Source organism: Hemicordylus capensis, chromosome 1 (assembly GCF_027244095.1).
Source record: "Hemicordylus capensis ecotype Gifberg chromosome 1, rHemCap1.1.pri, whole genome shotgun sequence".
In the NCBI taxonomy this organism is placed as follows: Eukaryota; Metazoa; Chordata; class Lepidosauria; order Squamata; family Cordylidae; genus Hemicordylus; species Hemicordylus capensis.
Window position 1 is genome coordinate 285,929,761 of NC_069657.1, and position 17,274 is coordinate 285,947,034.

Here is a 17,274-nt window from a genome sequence, read left to right on the forward strand (position 1 = left end):
GCTGAGAGAGATTCCTGCCTGCAGCCTTGGAGAAGTCGCTGCCAGTCTGTGAAGACAATACTGAGCTAGATGGACCAATGGTCTGACTCAGTATATGGCCGCTTCCTATGTTCCTGTGTAACCCATCCGCTCAATTATAGCTACACCCCTGTGTAGCTCGGACTAACTACCCTGATGCAAGATTAGATAAAGATGCCCTGGTGCAGAGAGAACATATGTGTTAATGGCACATATATGTCCTCATTGTATGTGGTGGACTGGACAGACAAAGTTATTGTCCAAATTGGCCTAGTATTTTAAAAAATTGGTTCAGATACTGTCGGCAGAAAGCTGGGTTCACTACCTGGTGCGCTAGACAATTAGTTCACCAAGCCGGAGATCATTTAAAAGAAATAGCTTTATTGTCTCTGCAGAGAGAAGGTGCCAGGCTGCACCCTTGGAATAGTTTCCAAATAAACCCAGAGCAGCAGCCAAGATGGAGTCTGCCATAGGTTTATATACAACAATGGATACAAGTTTCCTACTCTAGCAAATCAAAGGAAAGGAAGATGGTCTGGTGATCAATCACAATAACCAGCACCCATGAGTCTTTGCAATCACAACAGCTGACATTGTTAGTGCTTTACAGCCAAATGGCTTTCATAGTTATTCTAAGTGAAAGAAACATCCCCTTCTGATCATAGGAAGAACAGGGAGGCCCAGAGCTTTTACATGATTGTTGCAATTTCCAGATACAAAGAAACCTGAGAGTGTGAATATGCTGACATCACCTAGCCAGATGCTTTCTACGAGCTGATTTGGGAATCAGGTCATGGCAGAAGTCTCTGGCCCAGTGAATGAGAACAGAAAATGGAGTTACTAATGTCAAGCACAGCTAACATACAACATAGGAATTTTAGAATCTTATCTAATCTAATCTTTAAGATGTCAACGCTAACTTGAAAAAGTGATTTGATAACTAGATCAGATGGTCTGATCATTCTAAACTGGCTTAATTACATTTTATGCAGACTAATATTGAACTCTTTGCTTTACAATGTATAGAATGAATACAATGATATCTATTTGACTTGTAATAAACTTTATTATTTCAATTTTTAAATTATTTTTATTATTTTACAAACTAAGTACATATCACAGGATAAAACCACGGAAGGAAATATTAATCAAACAATTGGAAGTTTTAAATAGAAAATGAAACTGGAAGTGTACTTCTCTATATAACTTTCTGGTTTACTCAAGTTGCAATTCTGTGCTCACTTACATGAGAGTAAGCACCACTGATCTGAGATACACTTGCCTGTGAGTAAGCACACTTAATCCAATGGCGTTTGCCTCGGGTTGGGTAATCATGCATAGGATTGCATTATAATTGTACATTTTTCAAGCTATTATCACTTTTTGTGTAATGTGTGAAGCTGCCTGAATAACGCACATTGATTTGCAAACACGTTTTAACAATTAAGTGTGTGTGTGTCTCCAACGGGATTACATTCTCTAACACAAAGTCCTGTGGCTTAATCACATATTTACCCAAATACAAGACGACTCTGAATTTAAGATGAGCCCCTTTAAAAACAGAGGTTAAATACAGGTTCTACCTATATTTACTCAAAAGGAAGAGGACTCTGCATTTAAGCTGACCCCCTGATTTCTAATATCAAAGAACTTGGGGGGGAAATCTAGTCTTGGATTCAGGTAAATGCATGCAGCATGTTATGAATCGTGTAGGGAAGCTAGCGCTCAAGTTAGTTCTCATGCCCGGAAGGCAACAACAGGTTTCCACCGCTCACCACGAGCCTTTTTCTGTCTTTCCCTTGCTAAGGGGTGTGGACTTCCGATTACGGCTCTCCTAGTTCGGCCCATGTCTTCCTTTTGCCTGATTGGATGCAACGGAGTGGAGCCTGGGCTGCTGGGAAGTGGGAAGAAGAAGAAACTAGTACTTTCCTGGGGAGCAAGATGGTGGAAGCCTGGTATATGGACGAGTCGCAGGAGGAGCAGCGGAAGCCTCACCGCCTGCAGCCCAATCAGCCCGCCAGCCTCGAGCTGTTGAGTCAGCTCGGCGTCTTCTATTGGAAAGTAGGCACAAGGGAAGCGCTCGCTGCGCGGGAGGCCCCGAAGCAGCAGCAGCAGGAGCGGGCTGTAGCAGCGCTCTCGTTGTTGCGGTTCTGCTGTTGCTCCCTGCTGGAGTGGCCGTTTCTGTCTCGAGCGGCTCCTGGAGAGGTTTTTTTTATTCCTCCAGCCCCCCCGCCACCAGTATTTTTTTTATTCTTCACTCTTCCCAGTTTTTTATCACACAAAATCAATCCGCTAAAATCTCGGAGGTTGCTTTTAGTAGTCCTTGCTAGTGATGCGGATTCCATGCCTGCTGACGTGTCCCTGTTTTCCCACTCACCTGAATGCGATTCCTAGCAGCGCCAGCCACCCTTCAGGCCCACCCTGGAGAGTTGTTGGCAACCACTTACCACTACCTGGCTCAGCTTCCTGCAGGGATCTTGTAACATCCGAGGGGTCCTGGCAAAGCTGGGAGTCTAAGCCGTTTTCTCTGAATCGGGATGTGCCCTAAGGCGGCTGACTCGTTGGGCTGCCCAGTGCTTCTCACATTCCCCCTGTGCCTTGATGTAGTTTTGCTTCTAGGTTCCTGAACTTGGAAAAGAGCGTGGTGCTGGTGAAACAGGCACAAGTTCAGAACACACTGCCCTAGCCATACCAGGGGCTGAGAGACAGTATGGTACAGTGACTTGAGTTTTAGACATTGGCTAGGAAGATCAGATTATTAGTTTTTTTTAAAGAAAATGTCTCCTTTGCTAAGCAGGGTTCTCCCTAGTTGCATTTGAATGGGAGACTACATGTGTGGACACTGTTAAGATATTCCCCTTAGGGGATGGGCCTGCTCTGGGAAGAGCACCCGCATGCTTGCAGGCAGAAAGTTCCAAGTTCCCTCCTTGGCATCTCCAGATAGGGCTGAGAGAGACTCCTGCCTGTTACCTTGGCGGAGCCACTAGGGATGTGCACAAGCTGTTTGTGTGGGCACAGGCAGGGCGGACAACATTTCCCTTAAGGAGCAGGTAAGCAGGTATGTGCCGGTGCCGCACGCAACCTGCAGGGAACAGTGCCGCAGCTGTGCATGGCCTTTGCTTGAGCAAAGAAAAGAGACGGGGCAGCAGCAGAGCAGGTAAGGGTCTGCTTGCCTGCTCCTTAAGAGAGCCTCTCCCTGCCCCACTGAGCCGGTTCGGCTGTGGGTGCCCGAGCCGGTTCGGTGGTGCTAAACCAGCTCGTGCACATTCCTAGAAGCCACTGCCAGTCTGTGTAGATAATACTGAGCTAGATGGACTAATGCTCTGACTCAGTATAAGGCTGCTTCCTAACTTATTGCTGATCTTGGGTCAGTCATTACTATTTCCCTCACTATTTGCCACTGTGGCTGGGGATTATGGGAGTTGTAGTTCAAAAACAGCTGCAGGGGCTAAGTTGAGCAGGCCTGCTTTACTGTGTGTGAGAGAGAGGGAGAGGGACAGGGAATTGTTTTGGGCTGTTAAACACACAGGAGTCAAATTTTTCTGTTTTTAGTCATCGTGGACAAATAACTTTTGGGAACCTATTCGCAAAGCTGTTATCAGCAGTCACTTTAAAGTGCTGAAGTTCACAAATCCTTTCCATTTTAGCCCAGTATTAGTACAGCTTTCATTATTTTATATACAAGTGTGAAATGCACACCTAGTGTGCCTTGTCCATGTTTCGTTTTAAAATAATGGAAGTGGTGATTAGGGAAAGATTGGACCCTTGCTACCATGTAGTTGAATCTATTATATTAATTCTCGTAGACGTGCCTCTGTGGGGATGCGTCCTGGCAACCCAGCGGATTGGCTGGGCAGTGGAGGTGCTGGATTGGCTGGTTGGCCGCGTAGGGAAGTGGCCGTTTGGGGAGGAAAAGAAAGGAAGGAAAGCGGGCAAGTGGAGAGGAGAACTGAACGGACTGGGGCAGAAGGGAGGGGAGAGAAAGCGGGGGAGCCTGGCTGGGCAGAGACAAACAGTTGGCCGCTTCGGAAGATGCTCTCTAGAGGGAGGGCTGCAGGAAGGAGCTGGCTGAACACTTGGCGGCCCGACACCAGGGACTGGAGGAAGGAGGATGCGGCAACGGCCAGCAGGGAAAACACAAGCAGGCTAAAAAGCGGAGGCGGGGGGGGGGGAGCACGAATGAGAGAGAGAGAAAGAGAGCGAGAGAGGTGGAAACGGAGGAGGGAGCAAGCTGGGGCAGAAGGATTGGGGGGAGGGGACTGAGGCAGAAGGCTTAGAGGGAGGGGAGTAGGAGAATTGGCCGGCCCACCCTGGCGGGCCTGGCCTGGTGACCGGTGGTGGCTGCAGACTCTAGCGATTGAGAGAGGCAGGTGGCGGGGGAGACAGTGCGAGCTAGAGAGGTGCACGGGGGGGAGACAGAGTGAGCGAGAGAGGCGCGGGGGGGGGAGAGACAGAGCGAGCGAGAGAGGTGCGCGGGGGGGAGAGAGAGCGAGCGAGAGAGGCGCGGGGGGAGAGAGAGCGCGAGCAAAAGAGGCGCGCGGGGGGGAGAGCGTGAGCGAGAGAGGCGCGGGGGGAGAGAGCGCGGGCGAGAGAGGCGGGCGGGGGGAGAGAGCGCGAGCGAGAGAGGTGGGCGGGGGGGAGAGAGCGTGAGCGAGAGAGGCGGGCGGGAGAGGCGGGCGGGGGGAGAGAGCGTGAGCGAGAGAGGCGGGCGGGAGAGAGAGGCGGGCGGGGGGAGAGAGAGTGCGAGTGAGAGAGGCGGTGGGGGGGGCAGAGCGAGCTTGAGAGCTGTTGTGGTGGGGACAGAGCGAGTGAGAGAGCTGTGGGAGGACCAGCCAAACAAATTCTCCCAATTAACCCCAAAAGGGAAGTGAACTACTGCACAGATGCTCTGTGCGGGTTCAGCTAGTAGTTGAAAATACGCCTATGAATGTGTGCTACTTTCTCAGTTAAGAAGCTAGAGATGTATTTTGTGCTGATGTGTCACAAGTGACTTATACTGGTATCTGTAGGTAAGCAGGCAAGTTAGTTTTTCTTTTTTGGTGGGCTGGAACTTTTTGGTGACTTGTGTGCAAAGCTGTTATAATTGTTATTTTAAACTATCTCTGATCCTGCTGTTTACTTTGGGTCTGGGGGCTGGTCTAAGTACTCCATATGCATAGAGTTAGAAAGCTGTTGAACTGTATTTAAAGAAAAAAGTTTAACCTTTGAGGCATGACTGTTTCTAGCTTGTGTGGGGCCCAGGGCAAAAATGGTTTGCAGGGTGATGAATTCCATGATGAATCAGTGCTGTTCCTGCCCTGCATCTCTCACAGAGGGCCCTGTAAGTGTGGGGCCCTGAGCAGCTGCCCCCTAGTCCCCCACCTGAGCAACTTCAGTTAATCCTGGGTAGCATATTAAACTTGTAAAATAATCAATGAAGATCCTCTGATTCATGTCAACATTTACATTTAATCTCATTTGTTTACTGCGTTCCTGCTGCTTTCCTTATCCAGGTTAATTTTTTTATTTTGGAAAGCTGCTCCATCAAGGGGAAATGCAGGAGAGGAGGAAGTGCATAAAAACAGTACAGGCAAATCTCACTATCTGATGATCCAACATCCACGGTTGTGGTCATGTAATTGACACCCTATCTCGGCATATGTGGAAAACCAGTTTTAAAAGGTCATTTTTGGCTATCATTTTGAGAAAAGGAGCCATTTTGTGGCTCATTTTTAAAGATAAAAACATTTTTTCTGTGATGTTTTATTTTTTTTTGGTGGGAAACTTGAGGAATTGGGGCCCATGGAGCGTGGTAGGGCACTTTCTCTCTCCCCCCCTCTCTTGCATTTTAAACCTTTTTGGGGGCCCATTTTCCAGCCTCCAAGAACCTAACCCCCCATTCCCATTGCCACAGTGCCCCGTTATCTGTAGTTCCATTATCCACTATTGCAGGGCAGAACAGAACCCCTGCGGATAACGGGGTTCACCTGTTTAGGGCTCTGTGTGGACATAACTTGTTTACATATCAGCACTATTTTCCTGAAATTCTCCCTTGTTGCTTTTTTGAAGATCACAAATAATCTATTATCGCCATCATTTATTATTTATAAAGATGCCTAATACCGGTATGTGCTGTACAAAAAATAGGGGAGAAAGTTCCTGCCCACACACTCACAGTCTAAAAGCAACATAAGATAGAAAAAGAAGGCAGTCGGAGAGAAAAGAGAAACCTTGTGCTAGCTGTGCTTACACTAAACATTGTGAAAATGCCATTGTGACAGTACTCCTGCAGGAAATGATGGGAGTGCTGTCACAACTGTGTTTTTGCAGTGCTTAATTAGCACGCGGCAGCCCCACCTTCAGAAGTTGTGCGGGTGTGCTTTACGGTGGCTCACGAGGAACACATAGCCCTCTCCCTTCAATCAATGGTTCCCTGCACAGTATGGGGGCCTCAATGATGTGGCCTAGGAAACAAGTAAAATAGTATATCCAGAGGAAAATGCAAAAGAGAAAAAAATTAGTGTTTGATAATTTCTTCAAGAGGAGATGAGCCAAATATTTAGAGGGTGAGTTCCACACAGAAGAGGCCCCAAGGGAAGGCACAGAGAGGAGAAATAGCACAATAAGAAGATTAGTGTTTGATGAGCAGAAGAACTGAGGGGAAGAATAGGAAGAAAGCAACAAAGATGTGGATTAGAAGCAGGGGTAGGCCCATGAAGCAACTTGAAGGTTAAAAGAAGCAGCTTAAACTTAATGCAGAAGGATAGAGGAAGCCACTGAAGGGAAACACACAGAGGTGAATTGTGACTGATGCACAAAGAAACATTAAATGAGCAGAAGAGGAGGAAACAGATTTTAAGCTGAGAGACAGGAAGACCAATGTGTAAAAGAGTATAGTAAGCATGAGAGAGAGTGAGAGTCTGAATAAGAGTTTTAGTAGAGTCAATAGATAAAAAGGTAAAATTTAGAATGCATTACATTTTAGATGCAGTAAATAATGAATCACCAGTTTCCAGAATATCTTTTATTTTCCGAGTGGCCCTTACTACCCCTGGGCATGTACTTGCATAGGCAAATATGTCAGAGCAGGGTCACAGATATGGCTAGCAGCCATTCTCATGATAATGGTGGCTGGTGGTGGTGGGGAGGAAATGCTGCCAATTTACATATTGTTTTCAGGTGTGAATGTATGTCCAAGGGTAGTCAGGATTACTAGCTTAGAGAAAAGAGGTGATCATTACAGATACTTCTATTCTTCATTTACGTGGGCTAATATTCCATCCCATCTCAAGGATTTTGGATGGCAGGCAACACATTAGTCATCTTAAACTGCCTAGAGACTTTGGTAGTGGGCGGTATACAAATTTGTTAAATAAATCATTAAGTCCTGTCATTCCTCTTTGTCCCTGGCCACTAAACTTTCACTTGGTATAAAAAACAGCTCACACCAGTTCAGAAGATGGACCGGTGAGTCTCCAGGGGAAGAGTTCCAAAGCTGTTAATCCGTAAGTGGTGTGTAAGTGTTTTAAGTGGTTGCTGTGAGTCCTGGGTCTGAGAGTTGGAGCTGGCAGGCTTGCATTTGAATTCTAGCTGAACCGTACTCCTTGACTGGACTGCTGCATGTAATATGATCATGCGCTTTGTTTCCCCACTTGTATGGTGGGAATGTGGGTGGCCCACTTCATAGGACCATTTAGCACATGGCACACAAAGTGTTTTGGAAATGATGTCTGATTGCCTTCTTCTGAATCATTTAATCCGGAAAAACTTTTTTTTTTTTTTTTGATTCCTTAGTTGGATGCTGACAACTATGAGACTGATCCGGAGCTAGCAAAGATTCGGAAGGAGAAAAACTATTCTTTTATGGATATAATAACCATACATAAAGATAAGCTGCCAAATTATGAAGATAAGGTAACCCTTCTGCCTTTGTTTGAGCCTTGGAAAGGTGGTAAATGCTGGAATTCACCACTAGAGTGTGTGCCAGTTTTAATGTTTTCAGGTCTGCTGTTTTTAGAATGAAGCTTTCCTTGGTATACAGTTTTTTGATGGAATAAGTGGCACCTGTTTAATTTCTGCCTGCTATGCAGCTGCTAAAAGGTATGCCAATTGTGCCAGAAAACAATAGAAACATTAAGAGTTAGTTTCCCCATTTGTGTAAATCACTGGATCCTTCCTCATACAGTTAATGAACACTTGAAGACTCATGGCCTCCTTGCGTAAATCATCTTGTTGAAAAAGTATTGTGTTTGAGATACAATTGGATCATGATAGAGTCTGTCTATCACATATGCAATCACAGCTTGATGCCGCAATGGATGATGCACATGTGAACTGTCTTGGTTTCACCCTTTTATAGAAACCCAGAAGTTACAGTTCTCAAATTTTACTCTGGCACAGGCACACTGAAGCAAGCAGAATTATTCAAGCACGAATGTTTTGCAAATGAAGAACTTAAAATCGTATGTTCAGTAATTCTAGAATTATAGGCAATTATTAATCTGACCTACCTAGTTGCTTACAATGGTTTTAGGCTTTCAGGCCGGATAGGATTCTGGTACCAGGCATATCAATTCATATTCAACATAAAATAAAATAGGTTCAGTGATATTAAATATCATTGTATCTCCCCTTGAAAGAAGACATTTTCTGCTACTTTGTCTGTCTTACTGTAATTTTGGGCAGAAGCGCTGCGCCAGTGCAAATGCCGCAGCTAAACCAATTAAATATGGCCAAGAAAAGGTGGGGGAGGAACTCTGTTGCTTCGAGGCCCTCTCTGCAGTGTGGAGCCTCTCATCAGTCAGAGGGCCCTGCTGTGCTGCCGCCATGCCACTGCCTCAGTGGGGAAGGCCAGGCCAGCTAGTTTGCTGCTGCCGCCGCCACCCCCTTCCTCTTCCCCCAGCTTGCGCCTCTTCCACCCTTCCTCCTCCTCCATGACCTGCCGTGCTACCTTAAAACAGACTGCTGAGTCCATCTTAAAATGGACTGCTGAGCCTGGCCTGGCCCCATTGTCCACCTCCATGGCCACCGCCTCCTCTTCCTCGGCAGCCTCCTTCCCCTCTATTTGTGAGTAAACAACACCGCAGCTGGGGTAAACGCTGCAGGCGCCTTTAAACAATTTTTTAAAACGTACCTGCAGCAGCGTTTCAACTGAAAATTGCGGTACTCCGTTGCTCCAGTATGAAGACAGAGGGTGATCTGATTTGGGGGCTGTAATCTGACAGCGTTAACGGAAAGAAGTTGTTCATTAAGCTTCTGGTAGTTCATCATTGCTTCCTTGCAGAGGTGCACCTAGGTAATTTTGTAGCCTGGACCTAAAGGCCTTTGGAGCTGCTGCTTCTGTCCCCCCGCTGCAAGTTAAGCATCATCCCCCTGCACATCCACACACCATGACACATGCAGTATTTTTACCACGTGGGTTCTTCAGGGTACAAACAGCAACTGAACTCACAAGAATGTAAGAATATACAACAGGTATATTTATGCAAATATGCATTAGCAGAAACATTTCAACACGCAACTTAACATATTCCCATCCCACCTATTTCTTTCCCCACACGCCTCTTTGTCTCTAAAGCAGAGGTCACACTCGGCCACCCAGCACAGGTCACAGTCACACTTGGCACAGTGTGGGCTGGTGGCGCGGTTGGCGACCACACCACCCGGGACAGACTAAAAAGGATTTGGGGGTCCCCAGGAGGTGTGGAGGCCCCGGACTTTGGCCCGCAAGTCCAGGGATAAGAGCACCTCTGCTTCTTTGGGATGTGATATGAAAACAACAAATCTGGTATTTCTAGATGTCATTATTCAGATTTCTCAGAAAGGGGGAGCTTCTTTCTCTTCTTTCCATCCATCCATCCATCCATCCATCCATCCATCCATCCATGCTTGGTTGTCAAGGTGATATGTGTTAAGTGTTATGAATATTTTAGCTAATTCTTCATTGGAGGGAGCTATAAGAGTTTCTGTCTAGTTCAGTGGGGTTTTGCAACCTCCCATATGTGTACAGTGTTTAAAGAGCATTCTTGCTTGGCTGTGCTAAGTACTGAAACACCCCCAAGCTAAAATATACTTAAGCCACCACCACCAAAGAAACATAAGATAGACACCAGCAACAGTCACTGGAGGTACTTACTGTGCTGGGGGTGGATAGGGCATTGCAAAAGTTCTTCTACCGCTTAATTTAGATTATGCTCCCACCCCCAGCTGCTAAGCTTACAGTCTTAAGCTCACTAAACACTGGAGGAATTGGGGTTTTTTTTCAGCTTCTCAAACTAAGAAACACTTTTACCATGGGAGGATCTGTGTGAGAGAATGATGTCTACTGTGAATTCTGCCAAGTTCTTTAAAACATTATCAAAACACATTTTTATTGAAATTCCTTCCTTGCAGGTCCAGTGTGTTTCTCTGACTAGAAGCTATAGGCTGGATGGAAATGTCCAATTACAGTCCAACAAATCATTTTTTTTTTTTGACCAAAAACTAGCACTGAGATCATGTATTCCCTCTTCACCACCCTCTTTCTTTTTCACCTCTTGCACCTGGCTAAATTGAAAGGATCAACCTGTTTTATTAAATCATAGTTTTCCAAGACACACAATTTATTCTTGGGAACATAGAAAGCTGCCTTCTACTGGCAAGCCATTGGTCCATCTAGCTCAGTATTGTCTCCTCTGACTGGCAGCAGTTCTCCAGGGCTTCAGGCAAGAATCTTTACCAGGCTTACCTGGAGATGCTGTCAGGGATTGAACCTGGGACTCTCTGCATGAAAAGCAAATGCTCTTCCACTGAGCTACAACCCCATTCCATATTTTAAGCACTTGTTACACGCCTCCATACAAACCACAGTTTGATATTCTAGTTTGTAGCAGTTAGAGTGATGCGTTCATGGGGGTAGAGTGCTTAAGGAAGCCACTATTTTGTCAGCCCCTCACCCACAAGATGAAGAGAATATACTTACCTCCTCTGCAGGATCGTTGTAAGAGTTAACAAAACAATATTGCAATGCCCCTGGAACACACACAATACTCCATGTAAATGTGCAGTATTTTATTATTAAAGGGGGCTTCTGGTTTTTTTGATGTAACACGTTGTAATCTTTGCTGTGAGATGTGTGCCTACAGCTTGTAATAGAGTCACTTAAATGAAAAGCTGCCTTCCCTCTTCCCTCCCTTTTCTAGATAAAAATATTTTATGAAGAGCACTTACACCTGGATGATGAGATTCGCTACATCCTGGAAGGAAGCGGGTATTTTGACGTTCGTGATAAAGACGACAAATGGATCCGGATTGCCATGGAAAAGGGAGACATGATCACGCTTCCTGCTGGCATCTATCACCGATTTACACTGGATGAATCTGTATGAAATTACATTTTTATAAACATCCACACTGAGTTCTCTGCAGAGGCAGACCTGCATAATAATAGCAAAAGGCTTAAGAACTAAATCAGAATCTTAGGATATTGACTAGGATATTGGGGGAGGTAATGTGTTCAGATTTGGCACCAGTGACCACTCTTGGGTCCCCTAGCTTCTTTACATATTTTAACTTTATTGACGTGTTTAGTAGTATGACACAAGACAGGAGGAGAGCTGTTCTTGTGGTACCGTAGCAAGCATTACTTGCCCACTTAGTTAAGCAGGGTTCCTCTCTGGTTGCATATGAATGGGAGACTGGATGTGTGAGCACTGTAAGATCTTCCCCTCGGGATGGAGCCACTCTGGGAAGAGCATCTAGGTTCCAGGTTCTCTCTCTGACACCTCCAAGATAGAGCTGAGAGAGATTCCTGCCTGTAACCTTGGAGAAGCGGCTGCCAATCTGTGTAGACAATACTGAGCTAGATGGACCTATGGTCTGACTCAGTATATGGCAGCTTCCTATGTTCCTAGACAGGTAGTAAAAAGCCTTCTCTTTACAGCTTGCTTCCTCCCACAACAAGACATCTCGTCCCAAAAGCCCAATAGTCTAATTCTATGATACTATTGATGGGAAACCATCTTTAGCCTCAAAGCTGTTGTGCATTATGCTTGAAATCAAAGGGTAATATCTATCTGGTTTTGAACATCAACTTATCCATCAAAGTATCCATCTTCCAAGCTGCCATCCCCAACTATCTGGGATTCGAAATCAATTCCTAAAGCTTTAGGATAGGGACAGTGTTAGAGCACATGTGCTTTTTCTGCTCTGTACTGCTACCTTAGTAGATAAATGGAGCTCTTGTGTGTCTAGCCTTGTCACAGAATCCATCTTCAGTAAGGGATTGGTGTTACCATAGCAACTATCCAGTGGCACCTTGAGAGATCTGATCTGCTTGTCCTGTTTTCTGACTTGTTGTGAGGGGCATAAAGCGTGCAGTGGAGAAAGCTGAGGACACGGTCTTGTCATGGGTCTGTCACTGTAAGGTTTCTGATTCGTAGCCATCTTATGAGATGAGCTCAGCAGTCTATTGCTTTTCCTTGCACAGAATGATAACAGTGATCCCTTGTAGAGCGAGAGTTCCACAATTTTTTTCTTTGTGGAATTCACTATGCAGTGCTGAAGATATTCTAACTGGTAAATTACTACATTGTGTTAATATTGCTACAAAGCTTGCTTTTCAAAACACATTTGTAAAAGAGGAAATGCAAAATAAATCAGGAAATGTTGCAGAAATGTCATCTGGCAGGCAGCATGTCAAATTGGTCTTGGATGCAGGCTGATTCAGGGGCTACTGGCTGACATCCTAACTAATGCTATGTATGTGCATCCAAAGCAGTGTTACTTAGGATACCAGTACAATTTTAGAGATATTTTATATATTTAAATGTCTGCAGGGTTGTAAGGCAGATTATGATAGATAGGGTTTGGGATGTATCTGCCTTGTGGCAGGGTAGGTTGAAGTGGCTTATATCACTTTATATTATTGGGGGAAGGGACCTACTGCTGGGCTTTGAAATCTGGGTCACCCTTGCTGCAGAGAATACTGAGCTACTACCACTGAGCAGCCACGGAGCGGGTGGGAACACTGCATCCTCACTGGCAAACATCAGAGGGCTGAGTCATAAGAACAACCTTGCTGGATCAGGCCCTAGGCCATCTAGTCCAGCATCCTGTTTCGCACAGTGGCCCACCAGATGCCACTGGAAGCCACAGGCAGGGGTTAAGGGCATGCCGTCCCTCCTGCTGTTACTTCCCTGCAACTGGTATTCAGAGGCATCTTGCCTTTGAGGCTGGAGGTGGCCTATAGCCCTCTGACTAGTAGCCGTTGATAGACCTCTCCTCCATGAAGTTCTCCAAGCCCCTCTTAAAGCCATCCAGGTGGTTGGCTGTCACCACATCTTGTGCCAGAGAATTCCACAAGTTGATTATGTGTTGTGTGAAAAAATACTTCTGTTTGCTAATCCTAAATTTCCCGGTCAGAGGCATACAGCATGCTGTCTGTGACCTTGCTGGGGGTGGACTATAGCTCAATGGAAGAGCATCTGCTTGGCAGGCAGAAGGTGCCATGTTCAGTCCCCAGCATTTCCAGGTCAATCTGAAGAAGACCCTTGTCTGTCTGGAACCCTGGCGAGCTGCTGCCACTGAGCTAGACAGACCAATGGGCCTGAGTCGGGATAAGGCAGCTTCCTATGTGCATTTCACTGTTGCTGCTACTTCTACTATGTGTAAGGAATTCAAACAAAACTAAGCTCTGACCTATATATTTTAGACCCCGGGTTTCTAGAAATCTGGCAGTTTTCCAAGCCGTGAGTGAAACTTTTTATTTAATTAGTATGCTTTGTACATTGACCATGCCTCTTCTGTACTTTGATCAGCCTCTTTTACAGGCTTTAACTGTGAACTCTTGTGTTCCCACTTCTAGAACTATGTGAAAGCCATGAGGCTGTTCATTGGAGAGCCTGTGTGGACAGCTTACAACAGGCCAGCAGACCATTTTCCTGCTCGAGGACAGTACCAGCAGTTTTTGGCACAAGCAGTATAATAAACCCATAGGAAGGCTTAATTCGCAGAGTGTCCTGCAACGTCCATAAAATAGAAATGACAAAACTGCGCTTTTAAAATTTTTTACACCACCTGCTATTAATGAGCATTCCTTTTCCTGCAGATCTAATGCAACGATAGTGAATAGGGAGTTTTGAACTATTCATCCAGAACTGATTGCCAGACTAGATTATTAGGGCTAATTTTTGTGGGGGTGGGAGGTGGAAGAAGCCCTTTTGAGCAGATCTTGGGGTTGTGTTTAACCTGGACTGGTAATTTGAACAGTTTTCCCATTCATTTTATGGCCTTATATTTAGTTGAAAATTCAATCACATCAGCAGTTTCCTACAGTGCAGTAGACATTTGTTCTTGTTTGTGTCACTTTGCTTCCCAATAGTAAGGAAGGTACTATTAAATCAATTATAAATTGACGTATTATTTAAAAAATAAAAAACTATTTAAAATTATTAAATACAATTAACAGACACTACTGATATCAATCCTTTTGCCATGCATCAGTCAGGCACCTATTCTAGTGATCAGTTTTATAGATTGCAGACATGTTCAGAATATTAACTATATTTTATCCTGCTTGCATATAATTGGTATCTAATTTTTGCAAGAATGATATTCCCTGCCTTATCCAGAAGCATTGTACTTTATAATTGCTGTGATCTCATGTTTGTAGAATGGTAATAAAAACAATGTGGTACAGTATCTTATATCTATCAACTTGTTCAAATGTGCTCTCTTACCAGGGGATCTCCTGATTAGGTATTGCTTATGGAACATGTTCACAGGCATTCACTCTTTATGAACTGTTTGGTGGTGAACTAAACTGTGTTTAGTGTGTTGGCAACCAGAAGCACAGGAGTGGACAAAACAGGCATCTGGGGGAGTGGGACTAGCAAGTACCCCAGCTCTCTTGATCAGCAATGTGCATTCTACAAATAATTCCATATGTAGATGGATGGACAAAATGTTTAAGGGATCAGTGCGTGCAAATGTTGTTCCACTGCACTATATGCACCCTGCTCCTTTGCATGTTACTCAGAATTAAACCCCACAGAACTCAATAGGGCTTATTCCCACATAAGTGTGCATAGGAAACATTGCTCTTTGCCCCAGGGAGCAAACATGTTCTTTCCAGTGGTGCAAATTGCAGCTTCTCTGGAAGGTGGGGGGGATGCTCTTTAATTGAGAAAAGTACATGAGACAAAGGTGTGTTCTTGTTCTCTCTCTCTCTCTCTCTCTCTCTCTCTCTCTCTCTCACACACACACACACACACACACACACACACACACACACACACACACAGAGCCTCCCATCACCTCAGTCCTGATCCAGTTCATGGTCTCGTACACAGATGCTAATTAAACAACAAAAAGGGATATCTTACTTATGAATCTCCTGTGTTATGAATCCCTACTTATGAATCTCCTGTTCTGAATCTTGTGCTGTGTGCAGCACAATCCTGTGCATGTTTACTCCTAGATAAATCTTACTGTGTTGAAGGGCGGCATATAGTCATAGGAATGCAGCCCTAGATATACTTCTCCCCTCTAAGACCTCTACAGGTAGCCTGGATTATTATTTATTTAGCAGATTTGTGCACCACCCCAAGCTTTTGTCTCTGGGTGGTTAACAATCACATAAAAACAAGTTAAAATCATACACAAAAACAAAACAATTTATTTAGATAACTTAAACACATTAAAACCTAAAAATTTAAAAAGCTTGGGTGAAGAGGTGAGTTTTCAAATGCTTTTAAAAAATCTTCAGAGATTGGAGGATCTTATTTTAGTAGGGAGCACATTCCACAATCTTGGGGCAGCAACCAAGAAGCCTGCCCCTGTGTGGCCACCAGTCGAGCTGGCAACTGGAGATGGACCACTCCAGACGACCTCAGTGGGTGGTGGGGCTCATAATGAAGAAGACGTTCTCTTAAACACCCAGGGCCCAAGCTGTTTAGGGCTTAGCCTCTTAGCTATATGGTTGCTTGAATCCTCAATGATATGGGGAAAAACATGTCAGCTCTGCCTGCTGATTCCCTTACCTGAAATGTGTGGGTACAGGTATGCGTCTGAGGATGAAGTCCTGCAAAACCTGCTGTGCAACCACCCCATTCATTCCCAGCAGATGGAAGTAAGGCAACAGCAGTAGTTGTTGAATCACATCTCTGGTCAAGAACTGAATAGATTTACTAAAGAATCATTGATATAGAAATAACTTCTACAATTGTGCATTAAGTGAGGTTATAGAAAATGAGTATGTTTCGTCCCTTTCAGATTAATAACTTTAGTGCAAGTGATAAAAGACCATATAATAATTGAGCATCTTGTTCAGTATGCTTCTCTGGGCTGAAGTCCACAACAACTTAGTTCCAGGGTAGTCTGGAGTTAATATAATGGCTCTGCAGAAACAGACTGCAGCTGTACAGTTGAAGCTTAGCAATGGTTTATTTCCCTGCTGTAAACTGCAGACTAGCCAGGATTCAAGCCTAGCAGCCAACCCATCCCATGTTTACAGAAAAGCAAGTGCCACCAAATTAAATGGGGCTATGCACAAAGAAGTGTGCATGATTGGAGCCTTGGTCTCTTAATAAAGTAATGGACTGGGTTGCTTCTTTTCTGCTTACTCTGCCTTCTAGATAGGTCCCTGACGCTTCTGATTTCAACGGAGGTTTTCCATCTCATTAGTTTCACTGCCGATATTTCCAGCTATTCATCTGTGACAGGAGGGTGTGGAGGGCAGCAGTGTAGTAGGACCATGGCTCTCCAGCCTGTTGTGCAGCTCACTCACAAGAGAGGTGGTACCTAGCAACTAATTAGCCAACTAGTTTCAGAAAGGTTAGGTCACCTGTGGTGCTGTCAAGCGTAGGAAGTTCCCAACAGAGGCCCAAAGGCCATTATGCTGGAGGAAAAATACATGGCCACAGGCAGGAATGGTCTGATGCCTGGAATGTTAAAGCCCAGGTGAACTTATGCTGCAGCTAAAACATGCAGAGAGCCTGGCTGTCCAGACCAAGTGCCCATCTAGTGCAGCAGGACATCTCCAGCAATGGCCAGTCAGATGCCTGACAACAATCTGCAGTGCAGGTTCTTGCTGGTCAGACAGCCACGCACTTGCACAGGGCTGGCATCTAAATGTATGCGAAGCTGCTCTATACTGGGTCAGACACTTGATCTGTCTAGCTCAGCCGTAGCTACACGGATTAGCAGTAGTTCCTCCCAGTTTCAGGCTCGGGTCTTCCCCAGCTACCTGGAGATGGCAGAGATTGAACCTGGGACTGTCTGCGTGTACTTTTCCTCTGC

General features: G+C 45.1%; 1 protein-coding gene across 1 annotated transcript; it reads left to right on the forward strand.

Moving 5' to 3' along the window:
- Nucleotides 1–1,870: 1,870 nt before the first annotated feature.
- On the forward strand, nt 1,871–14,676 carry ADI1 (acireductone dioxygenase 1). Its single transcript, XM_053286134.1, has 4 exons — nt 1,871–2,079; nt 7,792–7,911; nt 11,178–11,357; nt 13,841–14,676. Exons 1-4 carry the CDS (start codon nt 1,888–1,890, stop codon nt 13,958–13,960), a joined length of 612 nt encoding a protein of 203 aa, XP_053142109.1. The 5' UTR covers nt 1,871–1,887; the 3' UTR covers nt 13,961–14,676.
- Nucleotides 14,677–17,274: the final 2,598 nt, after the last annotated feature.